The sequence below is a fragment of the Trichoderma virens genome (genome assembly GCF_000170995.1).
Source record: "Trichoderma virens Gv29-8 chromosome Unknown TRIVIscaffold_92, whole genome shotgun sequence".
Taxonomy (NCBI): Eukaryota; Fungi; Ascomycota; class Sordariomycetes; order Hypocreales; family Hypocreaceae; genus Trichoderma; species Trichoderma virens.
This window is the reverse complement of record NW_014013657.1, coordinates 152,140-174,347: the sequence shown is the minus strand read 5'-3', so window position 1 is coordinate 174,347 and position 22,208 is coordinate 152,140. Positions and strand designations below refer to the sequence as shown.

Below are 22,208 nucleotides of genomic sequence, written 5' to 3'. Positions count from 1 at the left end.
ATACGGTGAAGATGCAAGTGTAGTTAGATAGGGCCTTAGGACACCCCCCTCCTCCCCCTGGAGGTGTGTAGGATGCTCCAGAAAGGAGCTGTCAAGGCTTCTACAAGTACTTGTAAAAAGGACACAAGTACTCCGCACTCTTACTGGTTTTGTGCTGTTGGTTCTCTTCCCACTGCTTCGCCTTATCCTTGCATGAAGATGTATCTCAACGGGGCGCATGCAATTGATACTACCTCGTACATGCTCAAATATGAAGCTGTCATGCAGCCAAGAGGTCAATTAGTACATAGTATCCGCACTCGTCCATAGAGCCCAAAAAGCCCGAGACGGCGGGCGACGGTAAACGCGCGGAAGCCGCGCCGTAAAAAAGGGAAGCTAGTTGATCAGCCGAAGTGGAGGGCCTCAAAAATGAGGGCTTTCGTGTTGCATAAGTGATGTGTAGCAACTAGGACCTGGTCGTGGAAACTGACTAGTCGTTTGATAGCGGGAAAGAGAAACACACAGAGCGAGAATAAAAAGGAAAAAGAGGAATGGGGAAAAAAAGGAATTATGAGAGGCAGACTCGCTGCTCATACCGTACGCTTCCTGTTCAGTATGAAGGACGCACACCAGTCACCTCTAAGCGAGTGCTTGTGCTCGTGTCTCGTCTAGTATGTTGGCGAGATACAGGGGATCCTCCAAGGCATACATATGTTCCTGGCCATTGCAACTTGCTCTTTGGAGAGATGGGTCACGGCAAATACTTCAGCTGTCAAGGATGAGCAAATATACCTGACATTGGCAAGCCCAGAGAGAGCTCCGTGCGTGCAATTGGCCACTTATTCTCATACTGTACCAGTTGTTGCCATTTATTGCCCCAGGATGTCCTAGGGCTAAGATGCAGGACTATGGAAGCTACATGTGATTTTATGTACGTACGTACGTACATAGTAAGAAGGCATTTGCTACCCCTTGCATATGCATACGCGTAGCCCAACTACCATTGCCGCCTCGTGCATACTGTAATACCTCTACGGCTTCTTTCCTGCAAAGCGGTAACTCTCAACGGTGATTATGTGTACCTGGCATGGTCTTATCAACTGCCGGTATGGAGGAGAATGCAGCATGGAAGACTCCCCCCTTTCCACTGGATGGACTCATGCTTGAGGCGACGCATCCCAGAGAATAGATTTGGATGAGCGGTCCGTCCCTTGGCTGGTAGTATTAACGGTTCGAGGTAAGATTGTCGACACGTGTGACAAGTCCCGGACGGGCCTCTCCATGTCTCGCGCGGTCGTTCCCCTGTCGCCGCTCAAATGGCGGCTTTTGAAATGTGACAACCGACAGAGCAATGCCCGCTTGACCCTCATTCTCGGGCGCACTTGATATAAACGCCGGCCGTCCTGCTGTTGCGTTGGGTGCGAGCTGATGCGTCCTGCAGTTTCTGAACCTGTACCTGTACCCCCCTGCGCAGAGGCAAACTCGACGAGTTGAAAGTGGTGCCTCGCGGCGTTTTTCGTCACGGCCCCGGATTCTGCTTCGGTCATACGACTGTTCCCTTTTGCTTGACACACCTGTCTACTTCCCTATTCAGTTCAGTTCCGCCAAGATGAGTATTGCGTATAGGCGTCTTGACCCCTCAAAGCGCGAAATCCGCTTGCTGGAGATCCAGTCCGCTCGCAACCTCAATGACCCGATTGAGTGCAAACTCGTCACGGTCCGTCTGACGGAAGACATCGAGTTCATTGCTCTGTCGTCTCTGTATGGCGATGCCAATGAGATAGAGCGCATCTACATCTCGGGGCTGCCTGTTGCCATTACCACACACCTGGCGGCAGCCATCAAGAACATCCGCGCCGTCTTCTATCCCACCATCTCGAGGAGGTTCCAAAGAACTCCGGCCCGCCGCCCGCATGGCGCCCCGAGATGGCTGCGCCAGCTCTTTGGCGTAAGCTCAACACAGCGCGGAGAGCTTGAAGCTCGCTCTCTTCGCGTCTGGGTCGACCTGGTATGCATCAACCAGAACGATGAGGAAGAGCGTCACCGCCAAACACTCGATATGCGCATGATCTACAAGGCAGCCGAGCTCGTCATTGGCTGGCTGGGAGAAAAGATAGAGCACACAGATGTGGCCATGATGACACTGGCCGAGATCGAAGACGCCATGCCAGCTCACTGGGGAGACCCGGGAGACCGTGAAAAGCATCCCGAGGATTACTCTCCGACCCATCGCTGGGCTCGACCCATCACCCATATCTGGTCTCCGGGCCCAGGAGGCGAGATTCCCTTCATGATGCCTCACTGGGTTGGATGCAACGACTTCATGACGCGCCAATACTTCCAGAGGCGCTGGATCCTTGAGGAGATAGCCCTCGCTCGCTTCCCCACGTTCCTTATTGGCGACGTCATTGTGCCGTGGAAGCAGGTGCTCCGCCTCAACCGGATGATGGAAGAGTTCAAATACCACCCATCAGATGTGTTCGAAAAGGTACGATATCTATCTCTTATCTAACACTGCATGTAGACATCAACGCTAACTTGTTATTGCAGGAACTCAGCGCCATGATTGCTGAATTGCCCCTAGAGACGGCCCACAAGCTCCTAGATGAGTTTGCTAAGAGAGAGGCCCTCGAAGAGGCTCGCATTCTCAAAGAGACGGGCAAGAGTAGAGCCACCTCTTCTACACGATCTAATGAATAGCCTAACACACACACACATTGGGATAATTACGGCGATATTTTTGTGGTGACGGAAACGGCGGCGTCAAGCGGTTCATTCACAAAGTTGACATTTCGCGGGTTTTGGGTGTGAAGGGCATGACAGGATACCCAAAGGTTGACTTATACGCAACGAGGATACCCCATAAACATTTTTTCCTTTTTTCTTTTTATTTCAACATGATAATTGTTTTTGGATTCGAATATGCCTTGTTTTAGATTTCATTTTTATTTGTTTTTACTCTTTGTTCTCTTTTACTTCGTCATCCGCAGAGGTGGATGCACGGAGCATTTTCCCATCTCGGGGGCGTGTGCAGCTGCACTCGCAGCAACGAGCAACGAGATGTTTTTTCCTTTGTCCGAACTCAATTTAGATAGGTATTGAGCATGGTAACAGTATGATAGATCAACTAGTGTGTGTAGCAGTAAAAACAACAAAAACAGCTGTTTATTAATGTTTGCTTTTTATAGATGTGATATTGTGTGGTGGTACGCAGAGGTAGTACCAGGCAGTAGGAAGACACAACACGGTCCCAGCATACCGGAAGCGTTGCATCTAATGCAGCCAGACCTGTTGGTTGATGAGTTGCAGCAATTCAATGATACCTTACGCTTTTGGCATTGTGCCCTACCATTTATAGAAGCTTTTCGGGTATGCGACACCAATGATCTAGTAATAAGTTTTCCATTCAATTTCCAATCGTGTTCAATTACTGAGAAGCAATTGATGGTTCTAATTACCAGCTGGAGCATTCCTCCCGGCTGCAAAAACATGGCAAGACATGGTTCACGTCGCTGGTATCACCACCATATCAAACATGAAGTGATTTCAACATATCCACATGCTGTAAGGAGTAATTTCTTATCTAATACGGAGTACCTCGCGTAATATTTCATTGTACAAGTCCGTTATTGTGATCACACCAGGCGGGGGCGGGTCTTTGCTCTCGTCTGCTCCATAACTATACGGGGATGCCATTGGATACTAACTTTCCATCGGCAAGACTCCGTACTTTGCTTCTAGAATTCCCAACAGACTGGGCCCAGCCATCGCTTAAGGAAGCGGTCAAAGCCCGAGAAACACGTTCTTTATGTTCTAGTAGCTCCGAGCAGATAGGAGAGAATCGAGTGGAACTGGCACGTTGAGGGGTGTCAGTGTATCCAAAGTACCGGCATGTGTCGACAAGTATCGTGGCAACGGACATGGAGTCTGAGAGCAGATTGCCACAATGGCCCTGACATGGTTCCCCCGTTACCAGCCCGCAGGCTAATGGACGAACATGTAATTTACCCACCGCGTATGTGATCCCGTTTTGTACCTAGTTCACCGACACTTTTGATGCCGAGTATAAATTCCGATCGATGCCCACTTTCGCCGACATGTTGTTGGCCGTGGCAAAAATCCAGAGTGTCACGGCATCATTGCCATTCGCCTACATATTGCATACATGCATTTTGTTGCGCGCGCAATCTTTCCAGACGTTGGGTCCAAGTGTGGGCGGAGCTCAATTTCAGGAGAACCACGGGGAAAAGCATGCTCTGGTGGAGAGCGTCGGTCTTAACGACACCACAATTCTGCAGATTGCCACTGGGTGCGGCAGCTGGATCCATCAGTCCGTCCCTATGTGTTGTTAGTCATCAACACTGATGAATCTTGGCGCTGTTGTCTCCAGAAGGTGTTCATGAGTCGAGCCATGCAGGCAGTAAATTACAGTAGAGTCAGTGAATCCTTGCAACTCCGATGCTGGTGGTAGCGTCGTTTGCAAATTGCCACTGGAACTCTGCGTCTTGCTGGATTATCTCCATTTACTGGCCTGATTGATGGTAAAAGTTTAACGTACGAGTACATGCCATCGCTCCATATCATTTGATAAACAGGTTCCGTAATAGAAACATAGAAGGTGGATATGGCTCTAGTTTCTCGGCTTGAACTTTACAAGGCAAATTTGCAAGTTAAAGCCACAGGTGAGAGAGACACCGGTATCAATCACTGGTTCCCTTCTTCACGTTCTCTATGGCAAATGAATCGATGCCGACAGTACATCTCCTCTCATAGAACAGATGGAAAAAATCGGATGATGTTGTTCTGTGTGTACGGAGTACTGTAATGGCAAGATAAGCTGGTAAACTATGTACCTAGCATTATCGATAACGCCATTCATGAAAGTGTCGAAAGTTGTTGGATGATTATTGATTAGTAAAGCATCTTTTACATCAAGGTAAACCGGGTCTTTCTGTAAGAGTCTCTTATCGCTGATTGGTGAATATGGCCAGTCAAGTACATCCGCATGGGTTCTCTGAACAACAAACGAGAGAGAGTTGGTTGGAACAGTTGGCATTTCTAGTTTTGTCGCCGCGGCTACATACAGGTATTCACTCTCTAAGTACATGTATTTATGCTCATTATTAACTTTTAGACAGGACAAGGCCGGGATTGCTCTGTCTGAACAGATTCGGCGAAATGGTTGATGAGTTGATGACAAAACTGCTGCTCTCTACTAAGTGCACTTCTTTGTTGGAAATACATGGTAGATTTAGTCAAGTCAGTGAACCAGATGGCTATTCTGGAAACTTCAATTGTCTCTCCCCGCATTGACTAAACCAAGATCCAGATCACAAATGGCAATGTAACTAATAAAGGTGAGACATACAGCAAGACTAATGTACAAGTAGTTTCACACGCTCGGACTCGGCCGCCGCGGACGAAAAACCCGATTTGCCGTGAATCTAGTTTAGGTCAAATGAGCTTAAAAATCGTCCGGACGCGATCTACCCGGATCAGCTGAGATGGCGCGGCTCTTGGCCCACCGTATTCGTAATCGGAATGCCTTCAACTGTCTCCATATAAACACCACGTTTAGATCGAAGATATCATACAAACATCCACTGCAGCTGTGCGATGAGAAATTAAGCAGCAAAAACTCGCCTGATTCTCAGCGAGCGTGGTGTCACGACATCTTGATCCATGCACCAGTCTTTTCTATTGACCTGCATGTAAACATGGCTGGCACAAAGCCCAAGTACGACTTTGGCGGGCCGTAAGTTTATCGACAGCATCAAAGGCATGAAAGCCGCCATTCTGACGCGTCATCTAGGCTAGGCGCTTCGGGCATTGTCTTTGGTCTCCCTGTGCTGCTCTATTTCTTCTACTTCACTTGCAACGACGCCACCGGCTGTCCCGCGCCAGCGCTCCTTGAGCCTCACTCTCTCACCCTTGAAGAGCTGAAAAACCAAATACCATGGCCTGAGGATGGCGTCTGGGGTTTTGCCAGTTGGAAGGCCAGTGGGTGGGTGATGGGCTACTATTTGTTAAGTCTGGTGCTATATCGATTGCTTCCTGGACAGGAGCTCTACGGCACAAAGCTGAGAGAGTCCGGCCGGCCTCTCAAGTACAAGCTGAATGGTACGTAAGACGGACGCAAAAGAAACAAGGAATGAATAAGGGTCCCGATACTGACAATTGATAGCGTTTTCTTCCACACTGGTCCAATTGGCCGCATGCGCGGTGGGAACTCTCTTATACGGCGCTGACTTTGCAGTCTGGACTTTCATCGACGAAAACTACTTGCAGATTTACACAGCCAATCTCATCCTCGCAATTGTAATCTCTGTGTTTGTGTTTGTACGAAGTTTCAGTGTCAGGCCAGGCAACCCTCAATTAAGGGAGCTCGCCCAAGGCGGCCACACTGGCAATATCATCTATGACTTCTTCATCGGCCGCGAATTAAACCCTCGCATCACGCTGCCCTTTTTCGGCGAGATTGATATCAAGGTTTGGCTTGAAATGCGACCGGGCTTGACTGGTTGGCTTCTGCTCGACCTTGCTTTTGTTGCGAAGCAGTATCGCACCTACGGATACGTGTCAGATAGCATCCTTTTCATTGCCGCTGTTCAAGGATACTACGTCCTCGAAGGCCAATTTGCTGAATCGGGAGTCCTTGGAATGATGGACACCACCACAGACGGTCTAGGATTCATGCTCACCTTTGGTGATATTGTTTGGGTGCCATTCTTGTACTCTACCCAGACGCGGTACCTCTCCATCTTTCCATTGCAGCTGGGCTGGGCGGGAATCGCTGCCGTGTCGACGGTATTCACCGTTGGAGTGTACATATTCCGCGCCTCAAACACACAGAAACGGGTCTTTCGCACGCAGCCTGACCACCCCAGCGTCAAGGACATGTCGTATATCCAAACCAAAAGGGGCACAAGGCTTCTCGCCGATGGCTGGTGGGGAGTGTCGCGCCACATCAATTACTTTGGAGATTGGCTTCAGGCGTCGCCTTTTAGTCTTCCCACTGGTGTGGCCGGATACTTGATCCTCCCTGCTGGGACCGTTGCGACTGCGGGAACTAGCGTTGCTACGATGATGGATGGTCGGGAGGTGGTTCAGGGTGCGGCACGAGGTTGGGGCATGATTTACACGTACTTTTATGTCGTGTACTTTGCTTCGTTGTTGATACATCGCGAGAGAAGGGACGATGCCGCGTGTGCGGAAAAGTATGGCGAGGACTGGGAAAAGTACAAAAAGACTGTTAGATGGAGGATCTTACCAGGTGTTTACTGAGATGGGGGAATAACAAAATAGAGCAATTGCTTATCTCCAAGTTTACGACTGATACTCTAATGTTGGTATCACTTTCCCGCAGCGTTCATTAGAGTTGGTTGGCATCATCTATGATCCGCCACATTAAGCTTATGACACGGTTCTCATAGCAACCTACCTGATAATATGAGACGAGATTTACGCCTCTTTTCTTGTCTTCAAAGTTACTTTGTTGATGCTTTGGGCCAGTTGCTCGCCCCTATATAAAGGGCGATGTAACCCACGTATGCCCAAAGCATTTTTTGCAAACACATCACATTAATACTCATATTTGATTCTGCGTAAAGGATTACAAACCAACTTTCTGATAAAAATAGACATTGCCTTGCTCTCATATCGCAGAGATCAGCTCGCACATATACCTACACACAAAATATCACGTCTTTGCAAAATGCGGGATCCAGACTACATTAGATTGGATCTTCCTCTTATTCGAGGACTCCGTCGTAGAGAAAGGCCTGATACATGGCCAGAAAACACAGGCATTGTCTGGGAGAAATTTATTGCTCCGCAGAACGTAAGTTGGCTATCCATATGAGACAGGCCCAGCATTACCCTATACTAATCACATGTAATCGCATAAGGTCTTGAACACACCAAGCCCCGTTACAACTTCAAAAGCTGGCATATTGAATCTCCCTCTCGAACTCATACTAGAAATATTCTCCCATACGAGTCGAGAGGGCGGCGTCTGCCTTGCTCTTACTTGCAAGAGCCTTCTCTCAGCCTCAACACTTGCCAACCTCCACCGGCCAACCTTGCCCCCTGAGAATCGAATTCCCTTTTCAGATTACGAGAATGCAATTCTCCATCCCGGCAACCGAGAACATCAATCACGGGAAGCAGTGATAAAGTTCTTCTTCCTCATCCACCCTCTCGGCAACGGACTGAGACGGTCACGAGCAATACATTTCTGCCAAGCCTGTCTTCGCTATCGGCCGACGGAACCCAGTTGGTGGACTGGCAGGGGTGCGCCGTGTCCCGGAAAAGCAGCAATTGGGAGACACTGGGGCCTTGTGCTTGAGCATTGGCACTATAAGCTGATGCTTCAATGCCCGGAGTGCTGGTATTCCGATCACAAGCCGTCTTGTGAAGGATGTCAGAAGAGAGCAGATGGGGCAGTCGGAGATGCGCCAGCGATGAGCTTGGCGCACGGAACAAGGGTTATGGAGATCTGAGCGCATACACAAATACTGTATCACATGTGTCACAAATTATGAGAATTGGTAGAAGTAGCCTGATCTGTTCAACTTGGCCCTAGTCATTCTTCAATACATGATCTTTACATAGTCATCAAGTTCACAATATTGTAATTGATCTCAAGAAAAGAGAATCGATGTAGAAAAGGCATCAATAGTTACCTTCAGCTCGTATTCCCTTCTCCAAGAGCGACGAGAAGACACAGAAAGAGATCAGCCCATTACGAGAGCATAGACATGTCAATAAATGCAGCTGACAGTTCTCCACCGCCTGGAACCGGAGGGCCACGAACCGAGACCGGCCAGAATAAGCTCAGGAAACACTTGTTTCTTCTTCTCAGGCGAAGTAAGCTTGAATGCATCGACGCAAAACGGCCCAATATAGAAGGAGAGCAGATTGCGGGGGGATCGTGACCCGGCTCGGAAGCATCATCAGCCAGCGACTCCCTGCAGATTGAAATCGACAATTGCATCGATGCTGGCGATGCTGAGGCTGAGGCTGAGGCTGAGGCCGAAGTCAATGACCCCATGCCCATGCGCCCGACAGCCCGAAACCTGAAGCAATGGCGCGTTTGGAGCTCTAAAACACGGAGCATTTTGATGTCGAGATTCGCCTTCTGGACTAACGATGCTGGCGCGAACACGGCCCGGACAATACTTGTTCCTCTTCCGCGATACTGAAACGAGCCCCAAGAATCAGATGGTCAAACAGGGGTAACTTCAGCGTGAAACTCGTCGAGTGTCTCGAAAGCTTGGCTTCACATGTCACCGTCTGTGCTGGGCGGGTGGACGCCCCAATCATGAGGAGAACATGACAAGACGGCGGCAGTGCGTTGGAAAAGGGGGACAAATCAACGTTGCCATGGAGTCAAAATAATAGTCATAGTAATAGTAATGAAATCACGGTTGCCGGTGATTATTAACAAAACTGCTCGTGTGAGATCCATCAGAGTCTGGCTTGTGACCGGGAACTCTGCGCATTGACACAGCCCAAATTGGCAATTTTGATATCAATTCGTCCAGACATGCCGGCGTCGATCTGGATGCACTCAATTGATACTCGTACCTCTGCCTCCATGTACTCTCGTATGCTGAGCCAAATGAAACCTCTTGTTTTCCGGCACTCTCGTCGCGGATCTGATGAAACATCAATGATCACCGCGTCTATTTCGACCTCTGTTTCCCTTTGCTTCATCACGCTGACATCTCCAATCCTATCTCTAATATCGAACAAAAAAGTGCCACTATCCCAGAAACCGACCCACCAGCCGTTCGCCGCAAAACATTAGGCGCATGAACTTGGAAACCCCAGTGTCGCAGAAAAAAACGCCTCCCAAAAACCCCCTGCCCCGTCTCCCCCCACACTCTACTGTACGCTCTATCCCGCAGCTGATTCATCTCGTGCCTCTCTGTCCCCTGGATAGCGCATAGACGAGCAAAAATGGGATCAAACGTTGCCTCGTTTCGAGATGTCCGCCCCTTGTTTGGAGCCCGCCATGAAGTCTATCCGTGTCCGTGTCAAGCGTCCGTGTCAGCGGCATCTCTCCCGGCTCTCGGCCAGATTCGCGCAGGGAGTCGAGACGCCGAATCGAGCTGTTAGTTTTAGTCTCGCGAAACAAAAGAAAAATTAAAAAATTAATTCAAGCAGAAGGAGTTGCTTTCCCGTCCATCGTGTATAAGAAGAGCCAGGAGCCCGGCGTGATTACAGAGTTCTTCTTTCTTCTCCATCACCACCAACAACTTCCACCTTCACCCTTTCCTTCAACCTTCTCTTTCAAGGCCCGGCGCCACTTTCCCAACCTTCCTTTCTTTCAGAGTCCCGACCTGGTGTCGCTTGCTTCGTTTTTCTTTACGATTCAAAAACAACTCTCTCTTTTGGAACTTTTCACCACTATCCTTTTTTAAACAAACACAAACACATCAATACAAAACACCGCCAAAATGGTTCGCTTGTCTGTTGCCGCTCTCTTCACTTGTAAGTTGGAAATCAGCTCCTTTTGCCACCTTGGAGATCTCTTCTAACATATTCTTGTAGGCGCTCTTTCTGTCTACGCCCTCGGCGATCCTGCTGGTGCCAAGAATGTCGGAAATGGCAAGGGTGGTCAATTTGTACGTTCATTTCTCCACGATCAAGTCTCTCACAAGAAGATCACAGTAAAGCTGACCTCGATATCAGATTGGCGGAGAGTGCTTGTCCAGTGCTGACTGCGCTTCGACCTGCTGTGCTTTCATAAGCGGCGGTGGTGTTTGCTCTGTAAGTTGTCAATACTCTCACCTTCCTGGCATCGACTGACCTTCGGATTCAAGGGTATTGGTGCCCAGTTCCAGGCTGGGAAATCAGGTTGTGGTTTCGGTGACGGTGGTGCTCCTCCTTCTCAGTCCAACGGCGGTGATTCCAACACGGGTAATGCCGGTGCCTCTAACGGTGCCGCTGCTGCTCCTGCTGGTTTCGACGCTTCTGTTGGTGATCCTGCTGGTGCCAAGAACCTCGGCAATGGCCAGGCCCAGCAGTTTATTACCGGTGCTTGTCTTAGCAACGCCGACTGTGCTTCCGGATGCTGCGCTGCTCTTAAGGGTGGTGCCGTCTGCTCTGGTGTCGGTGCTCAGTTCCAGAACGGCAAGCAAGGATGCGGTTTCTCCAGCAGCGGCGGTTCTTCTTCTGCCGCTCCCCCCGCTAACAACGCCGGCTCTGGCGATGCCAACAACGCTGCTGCTCCCCCTGCTTCTTCTTCTGCTGCTCCCGCTGGCTTCAACGCTTCTGTTGGAGATCCCGCCGGTGCCAAGAACCTCGGAAACGGTCAGGGCCAGCAGTTCATTACCGGAGCCTGCCTCAGCAACGCCGACTGCGCTTCTGGATGCTGCGCTGCTCTCAACGGTGGCGCCGTCTGCTCTGGTGTTGGTGCTCAGTTCCAGAACGGCAAGCAGGGATGCGGTTTCTCGGCTGCCAAGCGCAGTGTTGTTGAGCGCTCTCGCATCGCCCGCCGCTTCCGTGCTTAAGCTATTGGCAACCCGGTGATATCAAACGGTGGCTGGGATTGAGACAAATCGATAGTCATTATCTACCTAATTCTTCCACTGTACAACTAGACCTTAATAGATATTCACTATCATTACAACTATGGATGTGCTCATTGTGACTGTACCCCTGTGGATAATAGACCATGTGAATAAGGACGGTAGAATCAGATTGCAAAGACGATTAGTTCATGTGAGGATTCCTGACACTGGTAAGTATTATACGATATGGTCATCTCATGGGTCTCAGCTTACTTCATGATTTCCTCAGAGTAGGGCCCCTCTCCCGTTGCGGCCTGGATCATCATGACTAAATGACTTCTGCAGCTGTACAGCTTGAATGTATTCACTAGTCCCTCATCGTCAAACGTGGCAACGAGCGTCTCAGGGAAATCTTCCAGCACTTTACTATGCACATTATACCGGTTCTCCATCTCGACGAAGGCACGCGAGTCTTGTTCATTGATGAGCTGGGAAACAACCTTTCGCTTCTCCAGGTACTGGTCTTTCATCATTTCTCGGAGTACCGCAACAATGGCTTGGCGGTTGACGGCAGGGTCTTTGGCTTCTCGCATGCTCTTGAGGAAGACGGTGCAGTTGTCGGAAAAGAGAGAGGCGAACTTCTCGAGGTCTGCATCTGAGGACTCGGGACGGAGGGATTCATACTGGGAGTAGAGTGTGTTGAGGCGGTTTTCGAGGGCCGCTGCGGAAGGCATGGTGACTGTTGGTATGGATGGGACTGGAGGATTGAGTAAAACTGGTAATATGAGTGAGATTGAGGCTGGGATTGATGCTAATGCTTGACTTTTTGCTTAAAACTAGATCCAATCAGGGTAATATATACGTGAAATGTTCGGTTTGCCTGTCTCTACTCTCCATCACCCAAACCCAAACCCGAATCGCCTCCATCGGATCACTGCGGACTTGACCAATTCTCTCTCCGCCCTCGTCCATTAGGTAATTCCTACTAAACACCCTCCTCCTGATCATCTAAGCGCAGCTTGGGACAATTCAAACCCCGCAGCCCCATGGGAGGAATCGAGATCCTGCTTAAAACCCACTGCCGATGCATCCAAAAGATGTAAGTCAGGTTAACTTTTTTCGGACCGCGCGCGCTTCATCTGCGGATTCCTCAAATCTCCGCAGCCTAATTTCCGTTCTCCTTCTTGTATATGTAATAGATGTAACTCCCGGCATATTTTTAATGTCCTGTGCGACCTCATCACAGCCCCTAATTCTAGATTGGGACATCTTTACGGAATCATGTGTGCAAATCATGTGTGGGCTTCGCACCGGTTTTGGCCACTCATAGCGAGCCGGAGCTTAGAAAGAATTGGAAATGCAATGCCTTGCGCTAACCGATCGGGATTTACCCGCTGAAGATGCGCTAAAACCCCGTTGGCCGAGCCTCTTTGGGCCTGCTTAGTTAAGAGTTACATATCATGAATGTCGCAGAAAGTCTAGCCTGTATTTATTGGTGTGTTATTTGGGAATGTGGTACTCTAAAAGTAACACTGGATGAAGACATGCTTTGGATTGAGTGAGACGGGAGACTGGGTCTGGAGCAAACCATATTGCTCCTCTCCTGAGTACTGGCTATATGTAAATGTGCATCATTTCTTCAACAGATTGCTTCAACATGCTAAATAAAAGTATGCCCGTAAACACCATATAATATGTAAGAGCCGTCTATGTTAAAACTCCCATTCTCCATAACATCCACCAACTGCAGCGTAGTCTACCCCCATCGTTCAATAAACTCGTCCCTCTTCTCGCTCTTGCGGTCCCTTCTTTGGCCCTCAACAACCGCCAACCTATCCTTTGCGCCCTCCACCTCTGCCGCCAAAACAGTGATGGAGCCCGAGATCTCGGGGTCGACCAGCCTCGGCTCATTGAACGGACTCTCTGCCAACACGCTGTCCCGCACCAGTTGAATGGCGAGCCGCGTATCGTTCAGCTGTGCCAACGCTCCCATCTCAAACGTCTCCTGCGCGTTCCGAGCAATCTCGTCGTACTTGTTCCATCTCTCTTCGAGAATCTTGGACAAGGCCACCATCTGCGCCCTAACGTTCGTCTCTTCGGAAACGGATGACGGGACCGACAGGGTGTACATGAGAGTATCGAGCGGGGGCTCGTCGACGACGCCGGACGACCTGCGACGATGGTGAGAGCCAACGGTGTTGGAACGCTTCCGAGCAGGGGTCCCGGACTTGCTTGGAGAGGTCGGGAAGATTGATACTGGCGCGGATGACGACGGCTGCTTCACAGGCGGCAATATCTCAACAGCCATCTCCGTCTTGGCGGTAGTGATGAGTGCGGCGGCGGCGGCTTGGTGCGACAGATGGGTCTCTATGCGTCCTTGAATCCGATCAAGGCGGCCCAGGAGGTAGTCAAGACATTTATCAATCTTGAATTTCGTCAGCAATCGATCCGAGCAACGGGGAGCTGGCTCAAACACTCACATAGGCCAAGGCATTGGATGTGCGCATCGCACTTTGGCCCCCTTCTGTGGAAACCGTCTGGAGGGCCGGCTCAAGGTGCTGCTGTTCCACAGATATCTGAGCAACGGAAAGTATTTCCGAGTGCAACGACTCGACCTCGGTTTCGAGCGCCTTGACCTCGTCGTCCGTCGAAGGCTTGACACGCCCCGAGCGCTCGGCTTCCACAAGCGTCTCCATGTAGGTGGTATCCAGCTTGGCTCGGACTGTCTCAACCGTAATCTTGACCAGACTACAGCTCGGCGGTTAGCAAACAGAGGCTACACATGCGAGAGAGGGGCAGCTAACCGCGAGCAGATTTCTCGCAGCTTGTCAAGCTTGGACGTCTCATCTGGATCTGGCTGCTCCAGCTCCCAGCCCAGCTTCTGCAGGTTGGCCAGGATCTTATCGTCGCCGCGGAATATCTCGCCCAAGGTGCCATTGAGGTTGGATCCGGCCTGGGTCCCTTGCTCCTCGAGGTCTGAGATGCGGAAAGCAAGACTCTGCGAAGCTGCCTCTACCTACAGATACAGATGCACGTCAGCGAGCCCATACCCTAGGTACGATACAGCCCCCTCGCATAGCGTCTGGCCATGTTACCTCTGCGGCAACCCGCTGCCGTTCCGACTCGGATTTGCTTTGCCTATCCAGGTCAAGGTCCCGCCTTCGGGCATCGTTTTCAGCACGCCTCCTGACAAGACGCGATAGGGCATCTTGCTGGTGGCGGAGGGTCTCGCTCTGCTTGGTGATGCTCTCGGTGGATCTCCTGAGCTCCTCAATGGCCACCTTGATGTCGTCTTCGGTGACGCTCTGCACCTCGGAGAGGTCATGGAGGTTGGCCAGGATGTCGACCTGGCCGTTTCTGTCCAGCACCGAGTATCTACAAGTACAAAATCACAAAATCAGCGGCTGATGTGATGTGCAACCGGTTCCTGCATATACTCACATTGCCAGCTCATCAGGGGTCAGCAGATTGTCCGTCGTGAGATGCAAACTCGCCCACTCAGCCAATGCGGCGCCGTAGTGGTCGTGCCTGAGATGCTGTTGCACCTCATCCCTGCGAACCTGGACGCCGTACGTGCGGGCAGCCTTGAGCAAAAGGGCCTCGGCATGCACCCTGGTCTCGAGATCCATTTTGAGCCTGTGGTTGAGCGAGGTGGCGTTTCCAGAAAGCCCGGTTTCGAGGAGTCGGTCGTACAGGAAGTGCGTGGGTGAGGGGAAGTCTGTCCGATTTATTGTTTCCCAAGACTCCACGCCTTATCCCGCCTCTGTGCTGACGATTCACAGATTTCGTAGGCAACACAAGAGTATGAGTATGCTCTGGTTGATGATGATTCCACCCCTGGGAGATGGCAGGGCTCACAAGGGCTTGATGCTCTCTCCTGGAGGTTGCTGCTGTTGCTGGCGCGTAGGAGCGGTGCAACCCTTGGACGAGGAATTGGGCCAATTCGTATTCGCGTATCGTATCTACACCACTCGTGTGCCCAGTATTGATGTGGATGTAGTCCGTTGACAGAAATTGCTGAGAATATCGAGTGTCCAGGTGTTTGTGCCTAACAAATTGCATGGATGGAGCTGAGCTGAGCTGCGCTGTCTTGGGTTGCACCAGCATTGGGTCTCAATTCGGGATAATCGTGGATCATCTCAGCCCCTGTAAAGCCACGCTGCCACACGCCTAACAACCCCTGTAAACACCACGCCAATGCGCCACTGCCGCCTGACAGATGCCCGGCATTATGATGGGCCGCCATCCATGTCTCGAGCCGCATCTTTATGCAATCAAGGCGGCTTCGATATTAATTGTTAATCTATCTGGCCTTGATCAAACGCGTACAGGGCATGTACATGTAGCAAACAGCCAGGGCGATGCACTCCACCTCATCGTCTCGGGTGCTGAGCCCATCGAAAACTCTCCGACGGATCGAGGGATACCTCCATATATTATTACATATCCATTACTACAAGTATCATGGACTCCCATGTCTCTGGACTCGCTGCTTTTGCTTTCCTCGTCCAACTTCTCGCAGCACCGATGCTGTGGCCCAGGAAGCCCTTATACCTCTCTCGCGGTGAGGCATGCCTGGCCGTCTTTGGCTCCAAATCAACGACGGACTCGTATAAATCCTGGCTATATCCAGAGCCAATTTCCCGGATGCCATCTTGGCCGAGTAAAACAGGATCCGTGAGTGGCGGATCGCCCCGGACGGCAATGGATGGAACTTGCAAGTCTCCTCGGATTCGTGCTCCTAGACTATAGGCCGATCATGATACTATATCGAGCCGCCCTAGTTTTGCGCCATGTGCCACGGCATCTCCCACGGGAGTGACGGTGCCGCCTAAGGGTCAAGATACGATACTCTCTAGCCTCTGTTTTTGCACAGATGGGCACTTCTCTGTTTACATCAGGTATCCAGATGACATCACGCTGTGGACAAACAAACAAGCCAGCCTCTAGAAGCCATCCACAACTGCACCGCCGCATAAAAGATGGAGAGATGGGGGAGAAATAGAATAATCCAATACGCCGGCTGCTGTCGAAACTCGGCGGCAGGCAATGGGCCGTGTCCGGGTGGACCAAGTCTCCGGACGTGGGACACATGTCTCACTCCTCGGCCACCTACATGGAATCCCGGTCCTCGAGTCTATCAGCCGGCAGAGGACCACGGCCGCCTTGTCAGTTGTCGGTTTACCAATTTACCAACACGACTCGTCGTCTCGCATCTGACGTCCGTCTCGTCCCTCAACACGGTAGGCCTTGCGGAAAGGCACAGCGGCTGACGACGGATCTTGGAGAGACGGCCAGCGAGCAACGGCTTCGATCATCTCTGCTCTGATGGATCTGTGACTTGAAAGCTGTAGGCAGAGCGGCTGGTAGACTCTGCAGAGATGCGTGACAAGTCCAAACAGCCAGTTCCCCTTTTCTCCCGCCAGGGTGATGCTGTGACTAGGCGGCTGTGATGATGCATTGATATACGTAACCCAGCTTCTCTTCCTTACCCTACCTGTGACTGAGCATCTTACATTCACAAATACATGCTCGTCTGCCATGGATGGCTGTAGCACAATGTACATGTATCCTTGTATCAAGTGTCAATGAAAGACAACTCGGAAGTAGCTCCGTCTTGACCGCCTGCCATCAGCTGTCCGAAGAGCGCTGCCCAACCTGACAGCTGGCCGGAGAAAACGAGTCAGAGGGCGAAACAGTTTAACATTCTCTCCGACTCGGCACAAGAATCCAATATCGGAAATTCAGGGTGCCGCAGCTTCGCATCCTCCCACACAAGAGCAGCACAGCACCGCACAAACCCCCCAAGACATGGCCGATTCCAGCATCTGGCGGCTTCGCTGGAACAGGGCCATTGCTCAGGGGACTGGTTATCTGCTTGTCGCTATCGTTTGCATGGCGAGCGAGCTGCTGATTTGGGGCTTGAGTCAGACGCTGGCGGCGGCGAGGTTGGAATTCTTCTCGACGATTGTGGGCATGGCGGTGCTTTTTGCGTTGAGCACGACGAGCTGGGTGATGTGGAAGAAGACGGACGACTTCTATCGGAGGTGGCTCAAGACAAGAGTTGGTGACGCCATTGTGGTTTGCGTTTGCTTGGTTTGCTCTCCATGCTGATTCACCGCAGGTCGACTTCATCAATGCCCACCTGGGGGCGGGATTCTCTGTTCCCATGATTATGCTGGACCAGGACGAGATGCTCAATGGCGGCGAGATTGGGCGCGTCATTGGCTCATTCAGTAAACAATGGCCCCATCCAGTCTCCAGTCTCGAGATGGCAGATGCTGACTTGTTTTCGCTAAATTCTAGTTGCAACCAACATTGTATCTTGGGTGGCTGTATTCCTCCTCTCCGTGGTGGTAATTGGTGGAGTCACAAAACTAACCTCGCAGCCGCCCTCAAGAAAAGGTTCAATCTGCTCCAAGAAGAGTATGGCCCCGTCGTCAACAGATGATGGAGCCAGCTCAGCCGAGTTTGAAGACGATGCTCAGACCAAGCGAAGCAGATTCAGCCAAGGTGGTTCTTCCTCCTCCCCCTCTATCCCTAGAGCTACCGACACTGAGAAACAAACGCCCGCTCCAGATCAAAGGGCCCCAAATAACGAGCAACCCGAGCCATGTTACGACGACGAATCCTCGTCTTGGAGTTTCTTTGCGAGACACTTCCCGGTCCTGTTGTCGCTGACGCTCGTCTTCACTGTCGGCATACCACTTACCATTACCATGCACGAGGAGCGCTTTTTCGACGGCTTCACTTTATGGTTTATTTGGATATCCTCCGTCCGATCGCAGAGGGCTTTCAAGAAATCTCAGATATGCACCTTCTCCACCCCCCTGAAGCGATGCCTAGCAACGATGATGAATCCCGTCCTACTAACCACCCTCCTCATGACGGGATACACGAGAGCCAAGGCTTCTGTCCTAGGGCCTGGAGGCCTTGCCAGAACATTGAGAAATTTTAGCGGAGGCAGTCCTCTCTACGCTCTTTGGACATCTGCCATCAGCGGCATACAAATACCCGCCAACCCTTCAGGCTGGTTCGGCGCCGGCGATGCTGCGCTCTCCATACTCGAGTGTGGTATTCTTATATGGGGTTTCAAGCTCTCGGAATGCCGCCGCCAGATTTTCAGCACTGCCGGCCTCCTCGCCATCATACTGTGCACCATTGCCGCAGCGGCAAACACGTTTCTCTCTGTTCTCACGAGCCATGCCATAGGCCTTCGCGCCTCTGAAGCGCTCAGCTTCGCCGCCCGCAGCACAACTCTTGCCTTGTCAAAGCCTGCCACGGAGGCAATTGGAGGGAACAGCCCTGTGAATGCAATGCTCGTGGTGAGTAACGGCATTTTAGGGCAGCTGCTGTACCCCTTTATCCTGGACAAACTAGGCGTGAGCAAACACAGCGACGACAACGATATAGTCGTCGCAGAAGCTACACCCATCTCATCGCCTCTCATCGACAACGCTGTCTCTCCCACCACTGGTGACAGCTCCATCTCACCTCCCCTAGCCCTAATTCCCAAGTCACGGCATCACAGCACTTCAACAACCGACAGCCCTGTCACTGTCGCCGCAGGTATCGCCATCGGCATCAACGGCGCCGCCATGGGTGTATCCTATCTCTATGAAACAAGAAGCCGTGCAGCACCATACGCAGCCCTCTCCATGATGGTCTTTGGCGTCATGACGGTGGTCTTTACGACCGTGGAGCCATTCAAGAGCATGCTCATCAGTCTAGCGAGTCGGTGACCATAGTTAACGACCCTTTCTTTAAGTACGAAAAAAAAGAGTATGGGAACGGCTTTTTGGGAAAGATCTTGTTCAGGATACCATTTTACACTGGCTTGAAGGGAAGGGGAAGGGGAAGAAGGGGGGAGCATGTCAAGAGAATGATGGAAGATTACTAGATGTTTGGCATATATTTTTTCAGCATGTACCAGGGCGACTAGTGGTCATTGCATTTTACACAAAACGAAATGTAGATTAGAAACATGGGAGAGATGTCAGATTGTGGATATGGGAGGGATCGTATGAGATGAGAAATCCAACCGGATTTTGTTTCCGGAAAGACAATTTGAGGGATCATGTGTTTGGTCGGCAGGAAATTCCTAGTAGAGCAGCAAATTACAATTACAGCTCCACAATCAAGAATATTTGACCTGCGGTGATGTCTTCTTTTTGCCGCCGGTCGTAATGGAGAAAAGCCGTCTACGTTTGGTTTGTTTTACTGCTTGTTGGATTTTGATTTCTTGATTCTTTTTTTGGTGAGACAGAATTGAATATTCTCGCTTTCCGGCGTTTTTATCATCCTTTCTTTCTTTCTCTTTTTGGTATATTACACTCCTCTCGTCTGCATTGATGCCATCCAGAGCGGCAGCTTACTCCAATCTATGACAGCCAACACCAGTCAGCCATCGAGCTCGTATATGTACATATTCACAAAAAGCAGAACAAAAGACATACCTCTCAATCAAGTGCAGCCCACTCGCGGTCGACACAACATCGCTCAGCTCGCCCACCTTGAGCGTAAACGCAACATCCTCAAACTCCTTCTGCATCTCGCCGCGACCAAAGTATCCCAGATCACCACGCTTGCGGGCCGAAGAGCAGTCGGACTCGGTGGGTGCAAGGTCTCCCAGCGAGGCGGCGCCGGACCGGATCGTGTTCTCGTGGGCCTTGATGATTTCCATGGCCTCATCCTTGGTTCGTGTGATTTCGGCCTATATTGTTTTTATATGCAGCTCCTGGTCAGCCTCCTCTCTTGTTTTCCCCTCCACAACGCACACATCGTAACATCAATCATCATTGCCATACCTCGCGCCAACTGCTCGGCCGGCGACTCTCGCGGTGCTTGACTAGAAGGTGGGCAGCGCGGATCTTGCCCTCGGGGACGCCTGGAGCAGCGCCAGATCGCGAGCCGGCGCTGTGGTGGGCGGCCATGTAGTGCTTGAGCTTCTCGCTGTCGGTGCCGGCTGGGGGCTCCCATCGCGAGGTTCTCTCGACCGAGTTGAAGTAGTAGGGCAGGTTCTTGGAGTTGGAGTGGCGAACCTCCCAGTTTGGAGGGAGACCGGTGTCAGCCTGGCGATGGGGAGGGCGATTAGATTAGCAAGGCACCGTCTCTGCAGCTGGCGGGAGGGCACACGCACCATTGTGTCTGTCTATTCTGCTGTGATTCTGGTTCTGAATCTCGTCAACCGTCGCAAAGGAAAGAGAGAGAGAGTCTTTGTTCTTGTCTCTCGAGGTGGAGTTGGGACACAAGACGCTGGGAGATGGAGCTTTTCAACGGCGTGGGAGCCAATAGGACAGGCGCTGGAAATGTGCGGGGGAGAGGCTAAACGGATCCAAAATGGGGGAGCTCTGGGCGAACTTGCAGACAGCTGAGCTGTTGATTACGAGCAGTGGGTTGATTTTGATTGATGGAAGGGATTCCACGTCAACGTAATGGCCTACGCGGGTGGTGAAATGACATCAACAGCAATTCCCGTGCGTGCAAGTTCAATTCCACGTCAGGCCAGTTGCATGTACATTTTGATGTAACGGCACACGTCGATGCTAGTGTGACCCTGATGACGTTGGGAGTCGAGAAGCAGCGCGATTGGCCTGGCAACGCATGGAAGCATCCAGGATGGGAGTCTTGCCACTAAGTTCCATTGCCAGTTGCCACTCAATGTCTAGGTACCTGTGCGAGTACAGTACAGCACAGCAGGCCACTGAGTCAATTGGCTCTAGACGCTAGGGGAGGGGCGTTTTTTAGCGGTTTGGTGCTTGAATCACGGGCTGGTCAGTTGATTGAGGGGCAAAGGCTTCCAGGGGCTTCCGCAGCTGCTCGAGGTTGGAGTCAGTTGATCACGGGATGGCTGGAGGGAGGGTCACGATGCAACGGCGATCGAAGCTTGCGCAGGAGAATTGAGATGACGGTTTTGACTTGTGGATTTCTGGGAGAATGGAGGGTAGGTAGGTTGGTACCTAGGGAGAAGCTGTGCGTGCGTGGATGTATACATGTATCCAGGTGTACGCATCATTTATAAGCTGGCCGTTCCTAGGAGCGAACAAGAGGGCAAATCATTGCGGTATCTATCGTGTACGGCACCCGCGATCATACAACTTGAAACATACATCTCCTCTGGAACAGTCATGGGATGCTGGATAGTACCGGCCAAGTACCTAATAGACTGTAATTCTCATCGTAAGCTTGCACAATCGCGGCTCAAGCGCGACTCGAGATCCGCAATAAGCGACCGAGCCCAGGCCACGGGTCAAGCCGCAGCTCAATATTAGGATTCTGACACTGCGCTGCCATGATTACTACATGTACATGGACCATGGATATGGACATGGGCATGACCGGAGGGCTCGGCCGATCGGCCGCCGAAAGCAATTCAGGGCTTCTCCCTGGATATTGCTCAGTCGGCGTGGTACATGTAATTGGTGCAGTTTCTATCCGGCATGTACTGTCATCAGGTCGAATAGGGCTGCACTGCTTTGTGTTTGTGATGGCTGGATCAGGCAGGCGAGGGATTGCGCCGATGTAAGTGCCGGCCCAAGCAGATGTGCAAGTGGACGAGGATGAGGAGGCGAATATCACCGAAAAGCCCGGGCCGCTGGCTGCCAAGGTGCGTGCATGTACGAGTATGTAAGTAAGATGCAGGTAAGGATTTGATGACATTGATGCTGCATGTTTTGTCTCCATTACCTCTTCCAAGCGCCAGACTATCTG

The 22,208-nt window shown here is 51.3% G+C and overlaps 8 protein-coding genes across 8 annotated transcripts; 5 read left to right on the top strand and 3 right to left on the bottom strand.

Moving 5' to 3' along the window:
- Positions 1 to 1,588: 1,588 nt before the first annotated feature.
- On the top strand, positions 1,589 to 2,679 carry TRIVIDRAFT_56549 (uncharacterized protein; the record flags this gene model as incomplete). The annotated part of the gene is made up of 2 exons (XM_014094001.1): positions 1,589 to 2,467; positions 2,530 to 2,679. 2 exons carry the CDS (start codon positions 1,589 to 1,591, stop codon positions 2,677 to 2,679), a joined length of 1,029 nt encoding a protein of 342 aa, XP_013949476.1.
- Positions 2,680 to 5,696: 3,017 nt separating this feature from the next.
- On the top strand, positions 5,697 to 7,263 carry TRIVIDRAFT_64807 (uncharacterized protein; the record flags this gene model as incomplete). Its single annotated transcript, XM_014094000.1, has 3 exons — positions 5,697 to 5,734; positions 5,792 to 6,099; positions 6,164 to 7,263. The coding sequence occupies 3 exons, from the start codon at positions 5,697 to 5,699 to the stop codon at positions 7,261 to 7,263; spliced, it is 1,446 nt and encodes a 481-aa protein (XP_013949475.1).
- A 493-nt stretch (positions 7,264 to 7,756) lies between these two features.
- On the top strand, positions 7,757 to 8,384 carry TRIVIDRAFT_18043 (uncharacterized protein; the record flags this gene model as incomplete). The annotated part of the gene is made up of 2 exons (XM_014093999.1): positions 7,757 to 7,816; positions 7,884 to 8,384. Coding segments are annotated over 2 exons (561 nt in total), but the record flags the coding sequence as incomplete, so codon positions are not given.
- Positions 8,385 to 10,241: 1,857 nt separating this feature from the next.
- On the top strand, positions 10,242 to 11,615 carry TRIVIDRAFT_174923 (uncharacterized protein; the record flags this gene model as incomplete). The annotated part of the gene is made up of 4 exons (XM_014093998.1): positions 10,242 to 10,476; positions 10,537 to 10,610; positions 10,678 to 10,755; positions 10,809 to 11,615. The coding sequence occupies 4 exons, from the start codon at positions 10,443 to 10,445 to the stop codon at positions 11,496 to 11,498; spliced, it is 876 nt and encodes a 291-aa protein (XP_013949473.1).
- TRIVIDRAFT_228308 (uncharacterized protein) lies at positions 11,592 to 12,232 on the bottom strand (the record flags this gene model as incomplete). Its single annotated transcript, XM_014093997.1, has 2 exons — positions 11,592 to 11,646; positions 11,772 to 12,232. 2 exons carry the CDS (start codon positions 12,230 to 12,232, stop codon positions 11,592 to 11,594), a joined length of 516 nt encoding a protein of 171 aa, XP_013949472.1.
- A 1,022-nt stretch (positions 12,233 to 13,254) lies between these two features.
- On the bottom strand, positions 13,255 to 15,127 carry TRIVIDRAFT_64810 (uncharacterized protein; the record flags this gene model as incomplete). Its single annotated transcript, XM_014093996.1, has 5 exons — positions 13,255 to 13,923; positions 13,979 to 14,246; positions 14,303 to 14,514; positions 14,549 to 14,873; positions 14,940 to 15,127. 5 exons carry the CDS (start codon positions 15,125 to 15,127, stop codon positions 13,255 to 13,257), a joined length of 1,662 nt encoding a protein of 553 aa, XP_013949471.1.
- Positions 15,128 to 17,303: 2,176 nt separating this feature from the next.
- On the top strand, positions 17,304 to 19,240 carry TRIVIDRAFT_39018 (uncharacterized protein; the record flags this gene model as incomplete). Its single annotated transcript, XM_014093995.1, has 3 exons — positions 17,304 to 17,561; positions 17,623 to 17,734; positions 17,805 to 19,240. Coding segments are annotated over 3 exons (1,806 nt in total), but the record flags the coding sequence as incomplete, so codon positions are not given.
- Positions 19,241 to 19,869: 629 nt separating this feature from the next.
- Positions 19,870 to 20,640, bottom strand: TRIVIDRAFT_196163 (uncharacterized protein; the record flags this gene model as incomplete). Its single annotated transcript, XM_014093994.1, has 4 exons — positions 19,870 to 19,879; positions 19,955 to 20,211; positions 20,306 to 20,569; positions 20,638 to 20,640. 4 exons carry the CDS (start codon positions 20,638 to 20,640, stop codon positions 19,870 to 19,872), a joined length of 534 nt encoding a protein of 177 aa, XP_013949469.1.
- Between the last annotated feature and the right edge of the window lie 1,568 nt (positions 20,641 to 22,208).